The 21,923-nt window shown below is 47.3% G+C and overlaps 1 protein-coding gene across 1 annotated transcript; it reads left to right on the top strand.

Moving 5' to 3' along the window:
- The first annotated feature begins 431 nt into the window (after nucleotides 1-431).
- On the top strand, nucleotides 432-21,031 carry LOC149345190 (uncharacterized). The gene is made up of 4 exons (XM_089547387.1): nucleotides 432-2,410; nucleotides 10,746-10,935; nucleotides 19,892-19,908; nucleotides 20,977-21,031. The coding sequence occupies exons 1-4, from the start codon at nucleotides 432-434 to the stop codon at nucleotides 21,029-21,031; spliced, it is 2,241 nt and encodes a 746-aa protein (XP_089403513.1).
- Nucleotides 21,032-21,923: the final 892 nt, after the last annotated feature.

Raw genomic sequence — 21,923 nt, 5'->3', positions numbered from 1 at the left:
TGGACAACATTCTTCAAACTAAATTCCCCAGTCAGGGATCTGGGGAATACGAACCGTATATAACGGGACGTTGTTTGTGATCGGAGCATTCGATTCCATTCTCATCTGTTAATATGTAGAATAAACCCTTTTGTACAGTTTCCTCGATAGCGCAGTCCGACAACGTCATTCGGAGCGGGTACCTGTGGGGCTAAACGAGTTAGTCATCTCCAGGACCCCTCCGTCTTCAACACTGGTTGGCAGCAGCTGGGATGGACCGTGCGACATCGTGCTTTCTCCACGGGTGAGCGTTTTGGCTTTTGCTATGGGATTCGCCAGGCTTTAGATTCAGAGAAAAATCTTGACTGGGAATCAAGGGTTTGTCATTTGAGAAGGGTTATTCTCAAGGCATTTTTTTGAGTTAGCAGAGCCAAAGCGGAGAAAGCGTCACAATGGACCTAATGAAATTGTTGAAGTCGGACTTGCTGTTGATATGCGAGGAACTGTCAGTGGAAGTGCAGAACAAAATAACCAAAATTGAACTGGGCGAAATCATTCTTAAACACGTCAAGGATAACGATCACCTAGCAGTTACATGGAACTTGATACAGGAGGAAAAAGCGCGCACAGAGGAAAAAGCGCGTAAAGAGGAAGCTGTTCGGGAGTGGGACAAAGAGAAAGAAAGAAAAAAATGGGAAGCTGAAAAGGCCGAAAGGTATCTAAAGCGTATACAGCTTGAAAACGAAAAACAAAAAGTTGGTGCGAGAGCCGGAACTCTTGAAAGAGCAAGCGATGCAGAATCGTATCGAATGAACAGGTACATGCATTCGTATGAAATTGGTCGGGACATAGGACTGTACCTGGGCAATTTTGAGAGAACTTGTGAAAGGGAGAACTTTGCTCGCAGTACATGGCCACAACGGCTTCTGACCCTCTTGCCATGTGAAGTAGCTGAAGTCATAGCGAGACTTAGCACGAAAGGCGCAGCAGATTATGAGAAGGTAAAAGCCAGCCTGCTGAAAAGATACCGGCTTTCAGCCGAAGCTTTCCGACAGCGCTTCAGGAGCACAATCAAAAACGATAGCAAGGGCTATCCGGATTTCGCGTATGGCCTTAAGACTAACCTGCTAGAATGGCTAAAAGGAGCTGAGGTTTACGAAAGCCGAGACAAAATCATCGAGTGTTTTTTCCTTGAGCAATTTTACCGAAGCATTCCACAAGCAGTGAAACTGTGGGTTCAAGACAGGGAAAAGGTCGACACAGTTGAAAGAGCCGCTGAGCTGGCAGAGGAGTACGTTTCGCGCAGAAGGTTGAGCACTGAAGGGGGTGCGTCACACGCTCGAAACACAATGCGAGATGAAGGACCTAGCAGAAAGAAGCAGCTTGCTAGAAGTTCTGGACAGTCGGAGGCGTCAAAGAAAGCGCCAGAAAAGCAAGAAGAACAGTCAAAGAGAGAGGGAGCAGACAAAGCCGGGAAAAGAGAGTTCGAGGCTAGTAGGCCACAGCGTTGCTACAACTGCAATCGTGTCGGGCACTTTGCAGCCAAATGTCCAAAGCAGCGTTTTGTGTTCTCGTGCATCGATGATAGCGACGAGAATTTAGAGCTCCTTAGGCCGTACTGGCACGAAATGCAGGTTAACGGGAAACCTTGCAAAGTGCTTCGTGATAGCGCTGCGACGATGGACGTTGTTCATCCGTCCTATGTTACAGCGGACGATTTCACGGGGGAAGTGTCGTGGATAAAACAGGCGGTAGAAGAACACAGTGTATGCCTGCCGATGGCTAGAGTGAGGATTTGCGGGCCGTTTGGAGAGCTGTTAACAGAGGCCGCAGTTTCGAAGGCCGTGCCACTTCAATTCCCATACCTTTTCTCGAATCGATCCGACCAATTGCTACGCGAGAGAGGCCAGAAACTCGGAAGTGGGGTGGTACAAGCTTTGACAAGGTATAAAACTCTCCAGCTCGCTTCTCAATTGAGCCAGATTCCCGAACTTCAGGTAGCTAGAGATGCACCAGCCAACATATCGTTGGAAGCCAATCAGGAGGGTGAAGAGCCACCAGGGCATAAAAGGCAGACGGATGACCGAGCAGATGAGCGACCAGACACTTCGATCACTGAGTCGGTAAATGAGGCAGAGAGGGCTGAAGGGACCGTTTTATCTCCAGCTTCGCCTAACTTTGATCGCCTTCTGCAGGTGAACAGGGAGTCCCTAATAAAAGAACAAAAACAGGACCCTACATTGGAAAGATTGCACTTTACAGCCGAAGAGGGAATCGCGAGGCGCAACATAACGATGCATGAGAAAGGAGGCTTACTGTACCGACACTATCAGGACAGAAAAGGCAAAACACTTGATCAGTTGGTCGTGCCTGAAAGGTACCGAGCGGATATTCTGAGTCTCTGCCGCGGTAATGGCTGGTCAGGACATCTCGGAAAGAATTCATAAGCCTACTAGATGCATATGGCTTTTTAAATCTTATCGAAGTACCTACACGCATCACGTGCTCCACATCTTCCTGTATCGATATTGTAATCACGAACACCAAAAAATGCGAAACAAAAGCTGGCACAGTACTATCCGACTTAAGTGACCATCTCCCTGTTTTTGCCTTCGTCCCAGCCGAACGCCCTTATCAAGTTCCCGCAGCACCCTCTCCACATTTTCGACGCGTTGATATCACCACACTTGACCGCTTTCGTTCGATGTTATATGACACTAGTTGGGACGATGTGCTGTCTTTAAAAGACGTGAATGAGGCGTATGATGCATTTTTGTTCAAAGTTAAAACTGTCTATGATAAATGTTTTCCACTAGTCCGTCCGCGCAAACGCAATCCAAAGAAGCTGTGGGTTACGCAAGAACTGCTGCGCAAAATAAGGACCAAAGAAAAAATGTTTGCGCAATTCATGAAATCACGGGAGCCTTCCAAGCTTGAGAAATATAAGAAATACCGAAACCAGCTGAATAGAGAATTGCGAACTGCTAAGCTAAGCTATTTCAGTAATGCATTTTCGGTCGGGTCCAATAGAAGTGTTCACAACCAGTGGGACCAACTGAACAAATTACTAAATCGCACCTCAAAAACAACTATTACGACAATAATGAAAGATGGTATACCAATAGGTGGGGAGGAACTGTGTAATGAATTTAATAATTACTTTGTTAACATAACCAAAACGTTATGCTGTCCCTCCGACACACCTGTGGGTTACGCGTTTAATACACCATGTATTCCGGAATCCCTGTTCATGTATCCCACTGATGAAGGTGAAATAGTGACAGTGTTTAGGAATCTAAGAAATAGCAGAGCTGAAGATAAAGATGGCTTTCAGATCAAACCCTTTAAATTTGCAGTTGACATACTAGCTCCAATACTAATGCATATCTATAATCTAGCCATAGAATCTGGCGTGTTTCCAAAAGAAATGCAGGTAGCAAAAGTGGCTGTCATTCACAAAGGTGGTGCTACCTCAGATATGGCTAACTACAGGCCTATTTCCATTCTTCCGATATTATCCAAATGTCTGGAAAAGATTATTTATGTGAGAATAAATACTTTTCTAGTCAAACATTGTTTTATCAGAGAGTAAGTTTGGTTTCAGAAAACAAAGGTCCACGGAAACGGCACTAATTAAGCAAAAAGAAATAATAATAAATGCGTTTGAGGAAAAGCTTCTTGTACTAGGAATATTTGTTGATTTTTCCAAAGCATTTGACCAGCTTAATCATGCTTTACTGGTACATAAACTCAATAACTATGGAATTAGAGGTAACAGTTTATCTTTAATTGAATCATATCTGAAATATCGTTAACAAATGGTCTCCCTTAATAACACTATATCAACCTCGCAAGCTATCCTCTCTGGTGTACCACAAGGCAGCATTCTGGGCCCCCTATTATTTAATATTTACATTAATGATATATTTTCTGCTCCCCTTCCTGTCAACATAATAGCGTGTGCAGACGACCTCACAATGCTTTCCTCAGGTAACACAGAAAGAGACCTGCTAGAACACGGCAATAAGTTCTTAGAATTCCTGCGTCAATGGTCCTTTAAGAACTACCTAAGGGTAAACATCACGAAGACCAAAGCAATAATATTCCGAGCTAAAAACAGAATGGTGCGTGCAAATTTTGACCTTTGGTTAGGAAACAAAAAAATAGATGTCGTGCCAGCTGTGAAATGTCTTGGTGTTGTCTGGACCGAATCACTTAATTGGGATAAACATACTGAGAATATCTGCGCTAAAATAAACAAGATTAATGGCATCCTATGCCGCCAGAGGCACACACTTCCGCCTAGAGTTAAATTATTAATTTACAATGCATTTATATTGCCACATATAACTTATTGTCTCATGGTCTGGGGGACAACGACCAAGCAAAACCAAATGAAAATTCTAATGGCGCAAAAACGAGCAATTAGATTAATAGCTAATGTGCCATGGTGTACTCATACGGCTTCCTACTTTGCAAGGTTCAGTATCATGAAACTTTCAGAGTTATTCCCATTCAAGTTAATCTCTATGTATAAAAGTGCTGTTTCAACTAAGAATGATCTCCTCTTATCAAGTTTCAACCTCATTCGTTCGATTCCATCTTATAACACACGGAACAAAATGTCATGGTCCGTACCTTTCTGCCGCACTACATACGGTAAGCAGTCAGTGACATATAGTCTACCACACTACCTCAATATTCTGCACAAGAACAACATCATACTTGAAAAGACTTCACGGCATAAATTAATAACACTTATTCCTTTGTTTGAATGTGTTTGAATGTGTTCCTTTGTTTGAATGTGCATCATTTAGACATCATGATTAGAACATATATATATATATAGCTTTGTGTATCTTCTTTCTACTTGATTTGTATCTCGGTTGATTATAAATGCGTTTCCTGTACATAAGCAAACAAGGGAAGGGGATGAGGGGCTCGTTATAAATATTGTTACGTGGCAGGAGGCGTTCACGCCACGAAGAACACTGGTGCACTCACGCTAAACAGAACACAAGCACAGGGCGCACCGGATGCCAAAACACAGGCCACCGTCCAGAATTCACAGCCCGAGCACGCGCCAAGCGCCCTCTCACTTCGTCGGCCTCATCTTCTCGGAGTCGACCCGTAGCATGACCCCCGGGCGCAAAAGCACCGTCGCGGTGCTGCTTAGCGAGTGTCAGAAGAAGGTAGGTGGTAGGGCTTGAGGCGCGACACGTGCACAATATCGGAGGGTGGAGTACGGGAAGTGCACTCGGGGAAGGCAGGCTCAATCTCGTATGTGACGGCTGTGACTTGGCGCAGCACACGATACGGGCCCACATATCGAGAAAGAAGCTTTTCCGAAAGCCCTACACGGCGAGAAGGCACCCAGAGCAATACAAGGGACCCAGGCAAGAAGGCACTGTCCAGGTGGCGGCGGTTATAGTGCTGTTGCTGAGAAGCTTGGGAGGCTTGCAAGCGGGAACGGGCGACTTGGCGAGCATGGTCGGCATGGGCAATGGCTTCACGGGCGTATTCAGAATGTGGGGGACGAGATGTTCGACACAATGTGTCAAGCGGCAGTTGAGGCTCGCGGCCGTACAGGAGGTAAAACGGAGAGTAGCCGGCAGTGTCGTGGCGGGATGAATTATATGCAAATGTAACGTATGGGAGTGCGACGTCCCAGTCTCGGTGAGCAGAGGAGACGTACATGGCGAGCATGTCGGTAAGCGTGCGATTGAGTCGCTCAGTGAGGCCATTAGTTTGGGGGTGGTAAGCGGTCGTCAACTTGTGCTTAGTTGAGCACGCGCGAAGAATGGCGTTTACCACTGCTGAAAGGAAGGTGCGGCCTCGGTCGGTGAGCAGTTGGTGGGCAAAGCGGTTCAGTGAAGGGTCGGTGTGGGCGGACGTTAGGCGATCGATGATGGAGAGAAGCTCCGCATCCCGACGCTGTTCTTCGCCGATAGTTGTAAACGGCGATAGAGAGGACAGGTCAATAGCGCTTGCGCTCGTCACAGTATTAGTGTGGGCAACAGGGTAACGAGAGAGGCAGTCGGCATCTTTGTGCAACCGTCCGGACTTGTAGATCACAACGTAGTCATATTCTTGGAGGCGTAGCGCCCAACGACCGAGGCGACCGATAGGATCCTTCAGCGAAGAGAGCCAGCACAGTGCGTGATGATCTGTAACAACTGTGAATGGCCTGCCATATAGGTAGGGTCGAAATTTGCCAACAGCCCAGACGAGGGCCAAGCACTCTCTTTCGGTAATGGAGTAGTTCTTCTCGGAAGGGGATAGGAGGCGGCTAGCATAGGCAATGACGCGATGTGTGCCGGATTGACGCTGGGAAAGGATTGCCCCGATTCCATGGCCACTAGCATCAGTACGGACTTCCGTAGGAGCTGACACATCAAAGTGTGCCAATACCGGTGCAGTGGTAAGCTTCCTTATAAGGTGGGCAAAGGCGTGGTCTTGAGAGGACCCCCAGGAAAAACTGACATCCTTTTTAAGAAGATCGGTGAGCGGCTGAGCAATGTCGGCAAAATCTTGAATAAATCTACGAAAGTAAGAACAAAGACCCAAAAAACTTCGAACGTCGTTGCTCGTACGGGGTACTGGGAAGTCCTTTACTGCTCGGATCTTGTCTGGATCGGGACGAACCCCTGTAGCATCGACGACATGGCCTAGTATAGTGAGCTGACGACGCGCGAAACGGCATTTTGAAGAGTTGAGCTGCAGCCCGGCATGACGGAAGAGGGAAAGAACTTGTGAGAGGTGGTCCATGTGAGACGAAAACGAGGGAGAAAACACAATTACATCGTCTAAATAGCAGAGGCAAGTGGACCACTTAAATCCTTGCAGCAAGGAGTCCATCATGCGCTCGAAAGTCGCTGGGGCATTACATAAGCCGAAAGGCATAACCTTAAACTGATATAATCCATCAGGAGTAACAAAAGCAGTCTTCTCCCGATCCTGGTCATCCACAGCAATTTGCCAATAGCCAGAGCGTAGGTCTATGGAGGAGAAGAATTTGGCTCCGCAGAGGCAGTCTAAGGCATCGTCGATTCGAGGAAGCGGATAGACATCTTTTTGAGTGATCTTATTCAGGTGACGGTAATCCACACAGAAGCGCCACGAGCCAGCATTTTCGCCACTTCCGCCTGGATGACCTGTCGTTCTGCATGGGAGACCCGGTATGGTCGGCGGCGGATCGGAGGAGCGTCGCCGGTGTCGATGCGGTGCGTAACGGTAAGAGCTTGGCCAAGGGCGCTGTTATGGAGGTCGAAGATGTCGGAATAGGAATCGAGAAGCGCACGCAACTGACAAGATTGAGCAGGGAGCAAATCGGAGGGCATCATTGCCGTGATCGCGTCAGTCGAAGTAGGAGCGTGAACAGGATCTGCAGGAGCTGATGCATGGGCAGGGTCCAATGGGGCAACTGGGCAGGAGCCAAGAGGGGAGAACGTTGCCACGCATATGCCAGGTGGAAGGACTTGGGCTGAATAGCTGAAATTAATTAACGGTAGTGACACGCTGTTTCCCCGGATTGTAGCGACAGTATGGGGCAGTGCAACGTTGCGGTGCAGCAAGACATCTGAAATAGGGGCGACTAAGTAGTCACCATCGGCCACTGATGAGGTAGGACGTAGGGTAACGAATAAGGCGGCTAGTGAGGGCAGAGAAACTTGGTCGGGCGAATACAGTCGGGGAGAATGCAAGGGTTCAGGATCGATGGTTGGGAGATCGAGGTGTAGGAGGCCTGCGAGCAGGCGATCAGGGCGGAGTGTTCTGACAGGAAATCGAGGCCGAGGATGAGGTCATGAGCACAAGGGTTCAAAACAGTGAACTGCACCGGAAGGTCATGGCCAGCAACACTAACGCGTGCATTGCAGAGTCCGTCACCACTAACTGTTCCACCGTCCGCGACACGCACTCGAGACCGAGCCGGCGTGAGAACTTTACGTAAACGACGACGAAGTTGGGCACTCATGACAGAGATATGCGCACCAGTGTCGATAAGCGCACGCACGGGGACACCATCAACACAAACGTCTAGTTGGTTCAAGTGGGAGGTCTGTAGAGGATTTGTGGGCCTGGTCGTGGATGCAGCGTCACCTCCGGGAGCTGCATCAGCTAGTTTTCCAAGTCAGAGCGGTCGTATGAGGCTGCCGAGGATCGAAGGTGCTGCGGGGATCGGAATCGCCGGCCTCGGGGAGATGGAGAGCGGGAAGAACGACGTGGTCGGGAGCTGGCGAGATCATTGGCCGAATCTGATTGGTCATGAGGTGGTCGGGGCGGAAAACGGGGGGGCATATCTGAACGGTTGGCATAGGAAAGCTCGGTGCGAGGAGTCGGAAACCATCTATTGCGGCAGTGCCGGGAAATGTGGCCGACACAGGAACAATTGAAACATATTGGGCGATCATCAGGCGTCCGCCACTCTGCTGGATTACGGTAGCGACGAAAGTACGGAGCCCTTGGACGGAAAACATTCCTGGTTGGTGGTCGGACGCTAGAGTTCCCGATGGAACAGATAGCATGTGAGAGGTCCAAATTTGCGAGTTCCTCTCGCACGACGGCTTGAATGAGGGAGACATCGGGCAAGGGGTGACTGGGGGTGGTAGGTTGAGGGGCCGCAGGTGCACAGGCCTCCATTTCGCGGCGAACGATCCGGGTGACTGCGTCGGTGATATTGAGAGGCGAAGTGGGAGGTGGGCTAGGTGGTGGCTGCTGCAAAGCACACGTAGATGTGGCGGCCGTATGGGGAAGTCGTGCAAACTGTGGAAATATGCGCCGGCTCTTGACTTGCTCGAAGAGACGGCACTCCTTAATAACGGCATCCACGGTATCACATCCTTTGCACAGAAGGAAATGGAAAGCGTCGTCCGCGATCCCCTTCAGGATGTGGCCCACCTTTTTGTTTTCCGACATGGAGGTGTCAACCTGGTGGCATAAGGCAAGGACGTCTTGTATGTACGTGACGTAACCTTCACTGGAGGACTGAGCACGCGACTCAAGGTGTTTTTGGGTTGCGAGCTTCGAAGCATCCGGAGGTCCGAACAGAGCGCGAAGCTTTTCCTTGAAGATGTCCCAACTCGTTAGTTCGTCCTCGTTGGTGTCGTACCATTGCCTTGCTGTGCCAGATAAATAGAAAATTACGTTTGCCAGCATGACGGTGGGGTCCCACCTGTTATGGGTGCTGACACGTTCGTACATGGAGATCCATCTCTCGACGTTTTCAGTTGAGGCACCGGAAAAGATGTCGGGGTCACGGGGATGAGCCATGACCATGAATGTAGGGGCAGTGGCACTTGGCGAGTCGCCGGGCTTCGTCATTGTAGCGGTCCCGGTGTAGCGACCGCTGCGAAGCTCCGTGTTGGGATAGTCCAGAACGAGAGGCAGGGGAAAGTCCTCACCTCCACCAAGATGTTACGTGGCAGGAGGCGTTCACGCCACGAAGAACACTGGTGCACTCACGCTAAACAGAACACAAGCACAGGGCGCACCGGATGCCAAAACACAGGCCACCGTCCAGAATTCACAGCCCGAGCACGCGCCAAGCGCCCTCTCACTTCGTCGGCCTCATCTTCTCGGAGTCGACCCGTAGCAATATGACAGAAGCCAACAGCCACAGAAACCAAGGGGCACAGGGGATTTTTTTTTAAGTTATTTATTTTGTGGTGTTGATCAATTTAGAATATTACTGAATATGTTCTCGTTTAAAGATAACTGATTAGAAAAGCAGAAGAAAAAACAACCACCTGCCGCCGGTGGGATCCGAACCCACGACCTCCGAATTACGCGTCCGGTGCTCTACCTCTGAGCTACAGCGACGGCTGTCAATTCTTCTGCTTTTGGGGGTATTTATGTTTACAAGTAACCTAACCTTGAGAGTGTTCATCAGCCCCACCCACGTTCATAAGCGGCGGACGTAGAACGTCCTGAGTTACCGCAGGTGTGACGTAGAACGTCATCGAACGGAGAGGGTGGAAGCTGCTTGAGAACCCTCTTATGCTTCCTAAGGCGTCAAGGCTGCCAGAATCGAGGCCCTCGCTAAGCAATTAAGCAAACAAGGGAAGGGGATGAGGGGCTCGTTATAAATATGACAGAAGCCAACAGCCACAGAAACCAAGGGGCACAGGGGATTTTTTTTTTAAGTTATTTATTTTGTGGTGTTGATCAATTTAGAATATTACTGAATATGTTCTCGTTTAAAGATAACTGATTAGAAAAGCAGAAGAAAAAACAACCACCTGCCGCCGGTGGGATCCGAACCCACGACCTCCGAATTACGCGTCCGGTGCTCTACCTCTGAGCTACAGCGACGGCTGTCAATTCTTCTGCTTTTGGGGGTATTTATGTTTACAAGTAACCTAACCTTGAGAGTGCTCATCAGCCCCACCCACGTTCATAAGCGGCGGACGTAGAACGTCCTGAGTTACCGCAGGTGTGACGTAGAACGTCATCGAACGGAGAGGGTGGAAGCTGCTTGAGAACCCTCTTATGCTTCCTAAAATTTTGAGCAGTTTCTTTTGTCCAATAATGTTGAGTGATAACAGAGGCATAACGTCATGCAAATGTTAATGTATATATTTTGTGGCTGTATTTTCTTTTGTGCTTGTGAGTGCGCTCTTCCACTGCTGTTGTGATTAGCTGCCAGGCGATACCGCCGGCAGAGGGCGCAGGGTGGCCCTCAAGCAGCACCAACGCAGCTTTTTGCCTTGCGTCTTCTCTCCTCTGTTACTGATGTAACCTTGTGAGAGTTAATAAAGATGTAAGTATGTATGTAATAAAACAAAGGAGCGGCTGTTAATGGAATATTACTGGCCAGGATGTTTCAAAGATGCAGAACGCTACGTGAAATCGTGCGATGCCTGCCAGCGCGTGGGCAAGCCGGGAGAGACATGGAAGGCTCCACTAAAAATTGTGCCATTGATCTCGGAACCTTTCCGCCGGCTTGTAATAGACACAGTGGGCCCGTTGCCTAAAACAAAGTCAGGCTATAAGTACCTGCTCACTATGCTTTGTCCCGCCACAAAATTTCCTGAAGCAGTTCCATTGAAGGATTTGAGCTCCGCAGAAATAGTTGACGCTCTTTTGTCGGTGTTCGCGCGCATAGGATTTCCGGCCGAAATCCAGGCCGATCAGGCGACAGTCTTTACAAGCGCTTTGACGACCACGTTCCTAGAAAGGTGCGGAGTAAAAATGCTACACAGCTCGGTGTATCATCCGCAGTCTAACAGTGTAGAAAAGTGGCATTCGGGGCTGAAGCGGGTGTTACGTGCTCTTTGTTACGAGCACAAAGCCGACTGGGAGGACTGTCTGCCGGCCACACTGTTCGCTTTACGAACAGTGCCCCAGGAAGCCACGGAGTTCACCCCAGCAGAACTTGTATACGGAAGAACCCTCCGCTCTCCCCTCCGAATGCTGAGAGAAATGTGGGAAGGGACAGGAGAGAACCAGACAGTGGTTGAGTACGTGCTTCAGCTACTGGACCGCCTTAACGATACAAGGGAGTTAGTAAGCCAAAATATGAAAACTGCCCAGGAGGCCGCCAAGGTCTATTATGACAAAAACACCCGCCTTCGAGCTTTCACCGTGGGCGATCGCGTGATGATACTCCGGCCATCGAGAAAGAACAAGCTAGAAGTTCACTGGGATGGTCCAGTGGAAGTTTTGCAGAAACTTTCAGACACTAATTATGCGCTAAAGGTTCCAGGCAGAGGAAACCAGGTGAAAATCTATCACTGCAATCTGATGAAGCCGTTCGTGGAACGTAGCGGGATCGTCAATCTGACGCTAAATGAACCGGAAGAGCCGGACGGCGAGAGTCCAGATTGGAAGGAAAGCGCTGACGCTAGTGACCACATGGAGAACATCTTGGCTCTTTCCGTAGGTGCAGAATTTCTAAGCTCGGCCCAGATCGACGCGCTAAAGCAGTTGTTGAGCGAATTCGCCGATCTATTTAGCAGCCGCCCAGGAAAGACACATCTCCTGACGCATGAAATAGAGCTCACGTCTGATGAGCCGATTCGGTCGAAGCCCTACAGGGTATCACCACGGCAAAAAGAGGTAATGGAAGCTGAAATTCAGCGCATGTTAATGTTAGGGGTTATAGAGCCCGCGGAAAGTGACTATACCTCACCGCTGATCCTGGTTGAAACCCCAGGCAAGGATCCTCGCCCATGCGTGGATTACAGAAAGCTGAATGCGATTACCAAGGATCAGCTTTATCCGATTCCCAACATAGAGGAAAGGATAGAAAGGGTGAGCGGCGCAAAATTCATTTCAACCCTCGATCTCGTGCGCGGATATTGGCAGGTTCCCCTCTCGGAAAGCGCGAACCGGTATGCTGCTTTCATATCGCCAGCAGGCACCTTTCGACCCTTAATGCTTAGTTTTGGGTTGAAGAATGCCCCCTTCAGCTTCTCGAAACTCATGGACATCGTACTAAAGGATATGCAGGGCTTTGCGCTCCCTTATTTAGACGATGTCGCTATTTTTTCGGACACCTGGGAAGAGCATCTAGAGCACCTAATGAGCGTGCTTTCTAGTTTGCGACAGGCCGGACTGACGTTGAAAGGGGAAAAGTGTAGGTTTGGTTGCGCTCATGTGTCCTACTTGGGCCACGTTGTAGGCCAGGGAACTAGGAGCCCATCCGAGTTAAAAATTGCCCCGATAGCGGCATTTTCGCAGCCACGGACGAAGACAGACATTCGCTCCTTTTTGGGATTGGCTGGATACTACCAGCGGTATATACCGAGCTACTCACAGCGGGCAAGTCCCTTAACTGACGCCTTACGAAAGGGAGCACCCAGTGACGTACACTGGGATGACCTAAAAGAATACTCCTTCCGGAGCCTGAAGGAAGCGCTCGTGTCCCGACCTTTGCTTCGGACCCCTGACTATGGTAGGGAGTTTATAGTCCAGTGTGACGCCAGTGATAGAGGACTGGGTGCTGTTTTAAGCCAAGTGGGCGACGACAACGAAGAACACCCGATTCTGTACGTCAGCCGCAAGCTGACCTGTAGAGAAGAAGCGTACAGCGCTTCAGAAAAAGAGTGCGCGTGTTTAGTTTGGGCGGCACAGAAGTTGTCGTGTTACCTGTACGGCGCAAAGTTCATCTTTGAGACTGACCATTTCCTTCTAATCTGGCTGCGACAAATGTCTCAAAAAAATGGTCGCTTGCTCAGATGGAGTCTAGCTCTCCAACAGTACAATTTCTCGGTGCGTTACAAGAAGGGAAAACTGCACGGAAATGCTGATGGTTTAAGCCGACTATTTTAAGCGGGAGAAATTAGTAGGACAACCCACTGTGTGTGTGTATGTTTTTTTTTCTTTAACCTTGGTCCAAGCGGTCCGTCTTGGGCGATTTCAAAGGGGATATTATGCGCTTTCTTGGCCCCAAAATTACGCCAAAATTCAGTCATGTTTTAGTAAACATTTGTTGTCATTGTGGGAAGCCTGGTGGGTCTTTGGCAAATTCCGGGCGCTTGCTTGTGGGTATGTGCCCTGTCTCGTGGAATAGTCCACTGATGCCATTCTTTGTTGAATGTTCGAGCTTGAACGCCATTTCTGGAAACCAGCCCTTCCACCCGACTCCGGCCTCATCTCTTCCTGCCCAGCGGTCGTGAACGCTGGCCATTCGAGATTTTTCGGGCCGCGGACGAGCTGTTAAGAGTGGACAACGTGGTCCTGGGATCCGGGTGTGACTCATCGCAAAGCAAGGGATATGACGAGGCCTGGCGCCGGCGGCAGAAGCATAGACGACGACGGCCGGGGTTGTTGCACTCCAAATCACCGAACCTCCGAACCGATCGAAGTACGCTGTCTCCCACGGGCCTGGGAGAAATTACTGTCAGACGAGTGTCGTCGTTAGGCAAAGATGCGGCGGGAATTTGCGACAGCAGCAGCAGCAACGGTGGAAGCAGAGATGCACAGGAAGCACGGCGGAAGCAGCGGTATACGTTGGCCGAGTCGGCCTTCGGGTCACCGGACGGGATGATGCTACGCAAGGTCACGCTGAGCGAGGCTGCTAATTGAAAGACGCTGTGTCGAAGGGGCCTCGTGCTTCAGCCATCCGGCGGGGGAGTTCGAGGAGGTTCAACCACGTGCGAGAAGACTGCGGGATTCTGCTTTCCCACGGAGGCAACGCACAGAAAACTTGCGGCAGTGGTCAAGGTGACGCATCTGTGTTTGATGACTGTCTTCCCCTTCTCATCCCCCGAGCTGTGAGAGAGCGAGAGGGCATCAGCACCGCCCTGCCGTGGGTGGTACCGCCAGCATCATCAACTGACCATCCGATTGGACAACATTCTTCAAAATAAGTTCCCCAGTCAGGGATCTGGGGAATGCGAACCGTATATAACGGGACGTTGTTTGTGATCGGAGCATTCGATTCCATTCTCATCTGTAAATATGTAGAATAAACACTTTTGTACAGTTTCCTCGATAGCGCAGTCCGACAACGTCTTTCGGAGCCGGTACCTGTGGGGCTAAACGAGTTAGTCATCTCCAGGACCCCTCCGTCTTCAACAGCACATTTACCTTGCCTACGCAATGAATTATTGGGATGGCGGTTCCTCTTCACAAGTCGGGCAGCAAAAATTTTGCCTATAATTATCACCCCATCTCCCTAGCAATTACATGCTGCAAGTTACTTAAGCATATAATCTTTAAAGTGCTGACAGAATTTCTTAAGTCTAACTCATTCTTTACACTGGCACAACATGGATTCCGTAAGTCATACTCGTGTGAAACTCAGCTCGTATCTATCATCCATAATCTGCACCGTATTATGGACCTTTCTTCAATCGTTGATTGCATATTTTTAGATTTTTCGAAGTATTTTGACAAAGTCTGCCATAAATTACTTCTTCATAAGCTTACTTCATCTTAACATTGTGTTTAATGTTTTAAAATGGATTGAATGCTTTCTTACTAATCGTTCGCAATTCGTCTTTGTTGATGATCCTAACTCTTCGCTTTCTGATGTGCACCTCGGTGTATCTCAGAGATCTGTGCTAGGGGCTTTGCTTTTTTTAATTTATATTAATGACCTACCCTCTCAGATTTCTTTTCAAATACATCCCTTTGCCGCCGATCGTGCTATTTTTCGTGAAATTAACAGCTGAGATGGTAATAGCTCCCTTCAGTCTGACCTTACCGCTAACTGGTGTGAATTGTGGCCAATGCAACTTAAAATTAGTAAATGTAAATCTATGCGCGTAACCTGCATTACTAATGCACCGCACGTGCACTATTTGAATAACGTTCCTTTAGAATCTGTGAACTCATATAAGTACCTAGGCATATTTATTTCATCTAACCTCCCGTGGACAACTCACATCGAATATGTAATTAACAATGCTAACCGCATGCTTAGTTATCTACGCCATAACTTTTCTACAGCTCCATCCTCATTGAAGTTATTGCTGTACAAGACTCTCATACGCCCAAATCTATAATATGCAATGCAATCATCTGCAATCATCTGTGTATATGCAAACATCTGTATAGGATCCAAGCTACGAAACACTAATCACTGCCACAGAACTTGTTCAGAATAACTCCGTTCGTTTTATTTACTCGAAATACAGCCGAAAGGTAAGTAGTGTTACAGCCTTGAAGGGCGACCTTCAACTTCGATCTTTAACATCGCGGCGTAAAATAGCTCGGTATGACCTGTTTCATAAGCTGTATCATCATCCTATCCTGAGTAACCCCTTCATTCTTCAACCTCATTATACTATATCACGTCGCTTATGTCATCATCATAAAGTCTGCCTCGATAGATCTAACACACAGGCTTTCCTGCAGTCATTCGTGCCTCGAACATGAACGGAATGGAACCAGATTCCTAGAAACATTGTTTCTATCAACGACAACTCAAACCTCACCGCTTTAGCTAATATTGTACATTGACAGGCTCTGTATATATTGTGCTGTTGCTCATCGTATTTTTTTTACATCGTGTTAGTATCGTTATTCACACCCCTGTAAGCACTTGAGATATGTATTTTCGGTTTGTTTGTTTAACCCACTCCCCTCTTCAATGCCTTTTCTAAAAGGCCCGGAGGGTATTGTAGATAAATAGATATATAAATATAAGTAAATAAGTAAATTCAACTCACGCGATATATGCCACCCAGAAGAGGACAACAGCAACAACAACACGCGCGATGTTAAGCTGCGGAACTGACGTAGTGGTCTGGACCACCGACCAGTAGAACTAAATGGCTTCGCCACAGTGGCCCCCTCCCCCCCCCCCCCCCCTTAACTATGAAGTTTTTATTACTTTAGTTTCTTCCCCAAATGTGACACCGGCCACCGGTAGGCGCAGGCTTTCCGCAGGAATAGGCCTATTATAGCATCGCATAAAGTAAGGCCCACTTCGAGACCCCCACACTATGCCATCGCCGTCGGCCTGCGCGGGAGGATGGCTGAGCGCCTCGACGCTGTCCTTTCGGGTGGTGGCGTTGAAATGCGCCTACATGCGGCCTTCAAGATCGGGTGATGTCACGGTGCTCAACCAGGCTTAGAAATTCACGCGCGATGTCGGAGCATATGGCTCAAATCTCGTTCATCTCATCAACCAAGGTTTAACGCTTGAATACGTAGCAAAGACAATTTTTCTTCGCAGCGCTGTCACGTGCTCCTGGCCGATACCCTTGCTGCAGACGAGCAGGTTAAAGGACGGCGTGATACCAATAGCGATCGAGGCGCTCTCTGCAAATGTTAGTTCGTCGCCAATTCAATGTTGGACAAAGTTGTAAGGATGCATGGACGGAGTGACCACAGTGCATGCGCTTGCAGACGTACAGTGTGCACCCCCCTGTTGCAAAGCAATTGAGCAGCGCATTAGACTCCAAATAAAGCAACACCTCGCCGCAGTCACTAGCATCTTGAAGGAATCTTTGAGCGGTGGTATAGCCGCAGACACCTAAAAATAAGGTGGGAACTAGAGCTTTCCCAGAAAACTATCGGCTGCTGTCTGACCAGTTTCAATTGATTGGTGCTCAATGGCTAGACCACTCAACACAAGGGAGACGCAGACTGACTGCCGTCTGCGCGCTGCCAACATGCTGCTAGCACGCGGCAGGAGCGCAGAAGGTGGAGATTTCATTTGGTACATTATTTTCCTTATGTGTGCATTGGTGGGCGAATGTTTTCAGAACTCGTTAATTTCCTTTAACATAGCTTCTGGCAAATGAAGCAAACAGTTTTGTTTTGCTCGTCGAATTCATGCATTACTTTTATAGCGGTGGCTTTTAAATATCGCCCAATCAGCTGAAGTCAATAAATGCACCTATAAATACTCCACCTCTTCCCATGCCCATTTCTTCCTCTAGGTTTTGACTAACGTCATGAACTCGTGTCTGATCCCTGACCCCCTTTGCCCTCTTCCTTTTTAACTTTACTCCTATAATTTGACAACAATAAAACTGCGCAAAAAGGACGCGACAAGAAAGAAGAAGCAAACGCGACAAGCGCAGACTTACAACTGATTTCGTGCGCCAATGCTTCCTTCCTTAAACAACAAAGCGCATGCGCACCTGAGCATGAGCGCCTTTGTTTGGGAATGAGCTTTTGGCGCCAAAAGCAATCCTGCGCCGGTGACATTGCGGAAATGACCCTTTTTTGCCTTGTAGGGGGCGTCCGGGAAGGGAAAGAAGGGAAAAAAATAAAAGAGAAGAGAACCCACACTTAATGAAGTTGTATTTTTTCTTTGTTTTGCGTCATACCAGCGGAAGACACTTGTGGCAATTATCGACCAGCGACCGCAGCGTGCTAGAACGCACGCCAAGCTCAGGCCACTCCTTCGAGGCTGTTGACGAAGAGCGATAGCAGCCGTGTCAAGAGAAGGAAACATTGTTGGGGACCGCTGGTACCGCTGGCGACACGCGTACATAATCACCTGACGGTCGGGCCGCACAAACGGCCGCAGATGTTCCAGGAACTTTCAGTTCAAGATTGAGTGCGCTGGGGCGAGGTTTGGACCAGCCCAGAGGTGATGGTGAGTTATACCTGCAAGGAAAATCTTATATGCAAACTAATTTATTCACAAACGAGAATGAAGCGCGACAGACGAGAGCAAACAAGTATTGAGAGAGGCAGTTGGAACAGGAGAGCGAATAGGTGTGTGAATGGCCGGCGTCGAGCTCTACCCATATGGCATAGACCTATATATATATATATATATATATATATATATATATATATATATATATATATATATATATATATATATATATATATATACGAGGGGGTACCCAAAAGAAACCGGACTAAATTTTTTGGTCAGCAAAGCTTCTGTGGCACCGCGTTTTGCCACTAGGAGCGCATAGAACGAACATTCCAGAGTCAGTAAGCCGAGTGCCGTCGCTGAAGGAGGTCAGACTAGTTTAGGCAGAGTTTTAGAGTGACGACTGTTTTGTGTGAATGTTGTTTTTGCAGTGGCTGATTTTCGTGAACAGCGGGCTCTGGTGAAATTTTGATTTTTGCTCGAAAAAAGTTGAATGGAAACTCTTGAAATATTAAGAAAGACGTACAAGGACGATGCTTTGGGGACAACTCAAGTGTTCCTGAATCGAACCCTGAATCAAAGCAACAATCATGCCAATGGAAAACTTCAAAGTCACCTCGCCTCAAGAAAGCTCGTCAGGTGAAACCAAACCTCAAAACAATGCTGATTTGTTTTTTCGACGTGAGAGGAGTCTTCCATTGAGAATTTGTTCCGCAGGGTCAGACAGTTAGCCAGGCTTTCTACTTGGATATTTCGAAAAGATTGGGCAAGAGTGTGCGGTGGAAGCGGCCAGATTTGTGGCGGTCGGGTGACTGGTTTTTCCATCATGGCAATGCCCCTGCTCACACAGCCCTATCTCTACGACAATTTTGTACCAAAAATGGCATGACCCCTATTCCTCAACCCTCATACCCTCCCGACCTTGCCCCGTGCTACTTTCCTTGTTTCCTAGAATGAAAAAAATAGGTGAATGGAAAGCGTTTCGCTGGTGGTGCTGAGGGGAAGAAGAAAACGACGGAGGCACTGTCAAGCATCACAAAAGATGAATTTAAACAATGTTTTGAAAAATGGAATGAAAGATTCGACAAGCGTATCATTGCAAGTGGGGATTACTTTGAAGGAGTTTGAAGGTCCGTGCTTAAAATGTGAACAAATAACTTCAAACAAAAATAAGTCCGGTTTCTTTTGGGTACCCCCTCGTATATATATATATATATATATATATATATATATATATATATATATATATATATATATATATATATATATATATATATATATATATATAGTTGCAGCAGGTCTTGTCGTTCAATGGGCCAGGAATACTTGTAGAAGAAGGGGTCACAACATTGCAATTATCTTCATTTAATACCGACAGTTTCGAACGGAGGACCGTCCTTCCTCAGGGTATACACCCTGAGGAAGGACGGTCCTCCGTTCGAAACTGTCGGTATTAAATGAAGATAATTGCAATGTTGTGACCCCTTCTTCTATATATATATAGGTCCATGGCATATGGGTAGAGCTCGAGCCGGCCATTCAAACACCTATTCGCTCTCCTGTTCCAACTGCCTCTCTCAATACTTGTTTGCTCTCGTATATATATATATACGCTTCGTTAAAGGAAACATATTTACTCGACTCGACGTTTCGATCGGAAGACCGATCTTCCGGTCTTCCGATCGAAGCGTCGAGTCGAATAAATTTGTTTCCTTTAACGAAGCGTATACTTCGCTATATACTCTTGTAAGCAGTCAAGTACTTTATGATTTCGCAACTATATATATATATCGAAGTATACGCTTCGTTAAAGGAAACACATTTATTCGGCTCGATGTTTCGATCGGAAGACCGATCTTCTGCAAGAGTGAATTTACTTCGCTATTGCATCCCCTTTTACAGGGGTGGGCACAGAACAGGTAAGTGAGAAACACAAAGCACATAGCAGAAAAATACACATAAAAACAAAGACATTAGAGGGAGTGTGACCCACACGAAAAAAAAAAAATAGAGAGAGAGTGCAATGAACAGGTACTCAGTAAGAAAATACAACGTCCAGATGCGGCCTCTGCTTTCTTAAGCACCACAGGCTTGCCTATTGACAGGCGTGTCCACCTCCGAGATGCTCGACAGGGTGCGTGGCCGTGCAGCAACTTTCGTCGAAAAATGCGGGAACTTGTCTCTTCTCCTGTCCGCGATGGCTGGAAAAAAAATATATCTGATCCCCCAACAAAGAAAACAGCGAATAGAAAAAAAAAGAAGACGAGAGAACGAAAAGAGAAGGGAAAGAACCTCGAAAGAAAAGAAAAGAAACAGGAAAAAACTTGAAAGCAGTGCTTTTTCTTCGCACTCCGCAATAATGCACCCAACCCCGGTTGAGCCGAAGTATCGGAAGGAATGTAAAAAATGTAACCTTACATAGTAAAATTAAAAATGAAAAAAGAACGAAAAATTATGTGGCGTTCGCGGGACCACAAGGTGAGGAGAACCGGAGGGGGGAGGGGGGAAGGAACGGCACAAATGTGGCATGCAAAAAGGGGTATGACCTCAAACGACAGAGTCAGTGGTGCTTTGTTTAATTTCGCAGGCCTCTGACCTCGGAAGAGAGGTGAGGGTGCCATAAGTTTCATTATTGCCATTTTGCACTGTGTTAAATTTAAAAATAAAATATCATTCGCATTGCTTGCGCTCACGAGTGTTTTTGAAGGCAGTCTGTAGTATTGTTACTTTAAGTTTGTCACACTCGTGGCCTTTCTCGCGGAGGTGTTTCGAAAGAGGGAGGTTGGGAAGGGATTGTGTTGTGAGCGGTGGTTATTAAACCTGAATCGGAAGGAATTGCTGTTTGGCCTATGTATTGCATTCGACAGTCGCCACACTCGAGCATGTAAACCACGCTGCTGAAATCGCAATTTAGGTCTTCCCAGATAGAATGCTTGAAATTTGAAGGGGTGCTTTTAGCCAGTGCCGTTGTTTCCATGTGTTTGCAGACTTGGCATCGACTTTTTCTGCATGGTGTGCAACCTACAGCTCTCGGTTTACTGACTGTCGATTGGACAACATGGTTTTGTAGATTTTTTGGTCTTCTATATGTTACCTGTAAAATTTTGAAAGCCGGTCACTCTGTTCTATGATATCAAAGTGTTTTTTTTTAAGGATTTTGTTAATGTTCGGGAGGTTACTTGTGAAGATCAGTATGAGATTACAGCGCTGTGATGTTGGCTAAGATTCCTTACTGACGTGATTAATATTAATTGCTCCCGTCTTTTTAATGGCGTCGTTGATTATAGAGGACGGGTGATGTTATTTGTTTAGAGTGTCACGCATGCGATTAGCATTTTCGTGAAAATCTTCCGATCGTGAGCAAATTCGTTTGAATCTGATGACCTGTGAGTATGGGATTGAAGTTTTGCAGTGGCGTGGGTGGCAGCTGTTGAAATTAAGATGCTGTTGTCTGTCTGTGGGTTTTTTATAGACACTAGTGATTAATGTACTTCCTTCTACTCGAACCAGAACATCCAGGAAGTTAATTTCATTGGCTGAGTAGGTGTGTATGAAAGAGATATTGGGATGGATTTTGTTGAATGAGGAGATAAACTGGATGAGTTCGTCCTCGGTTTCTGTCCAAACTATGAATATGTCATCCAGAAAGCGTTTGCAAAAAGCTGGTTTTGTTGGATATGAATATGAGGAGAGAAAGTCTGATTCAATTTTGTGCATAAATATGTTGGCGTAATTTGGAGCCATCTTTGTGTTCATAGCTGTACCGCTAGTTTGAAGATAATATGAGTTGTTAAATACAAAGGTGTTAAGTTTAAGGACAAAATTTGCAAATTTCTTGACGGCACTTGGACTAGGGGTGTCTAGAATTTTGTATTCTTTATATGATCGGACCACTGCCTGAATTCCGTCGTCATGTGGGATGTTAGTGTAAAGT

This window comes from Amblyomma mixtum, chromosome 5 (assembly GCF_055824585.1).
Source record: "Amblyomma mixtum isolate Tamu chromosome 5, ASM5582458v1, whole genome shotgun sequence".
In the NCBI taxonomy this organism is placed as follows: domain Eukaryota; kingdom Metazoa; phylum Arthropoda; class Arachnida; order Ixodida; family Ixodidae; genus Amblyomma; species Amblyomma mixtum.
This window is presented reverse-complemented; position numbering and strand designations above follow the sequence as displayed.

Bases quoted from the DNA above. Each gene is read 5' to 3' on its own strand.
- LOC149345190 (XM_089547387.1), top strand. From the start codon at position 432: ATGGACCTAATGAAATTGTTGAAGTCGGACTTGCTGTTGATATGCGAG. The intron at 2,411-10,745 runs CGGAAAGAATTC...AAGATGTAAGTA, and splicing joins AATGGCTGGTCAGGACATCT to TGTATGTAATAAAACAAAGG.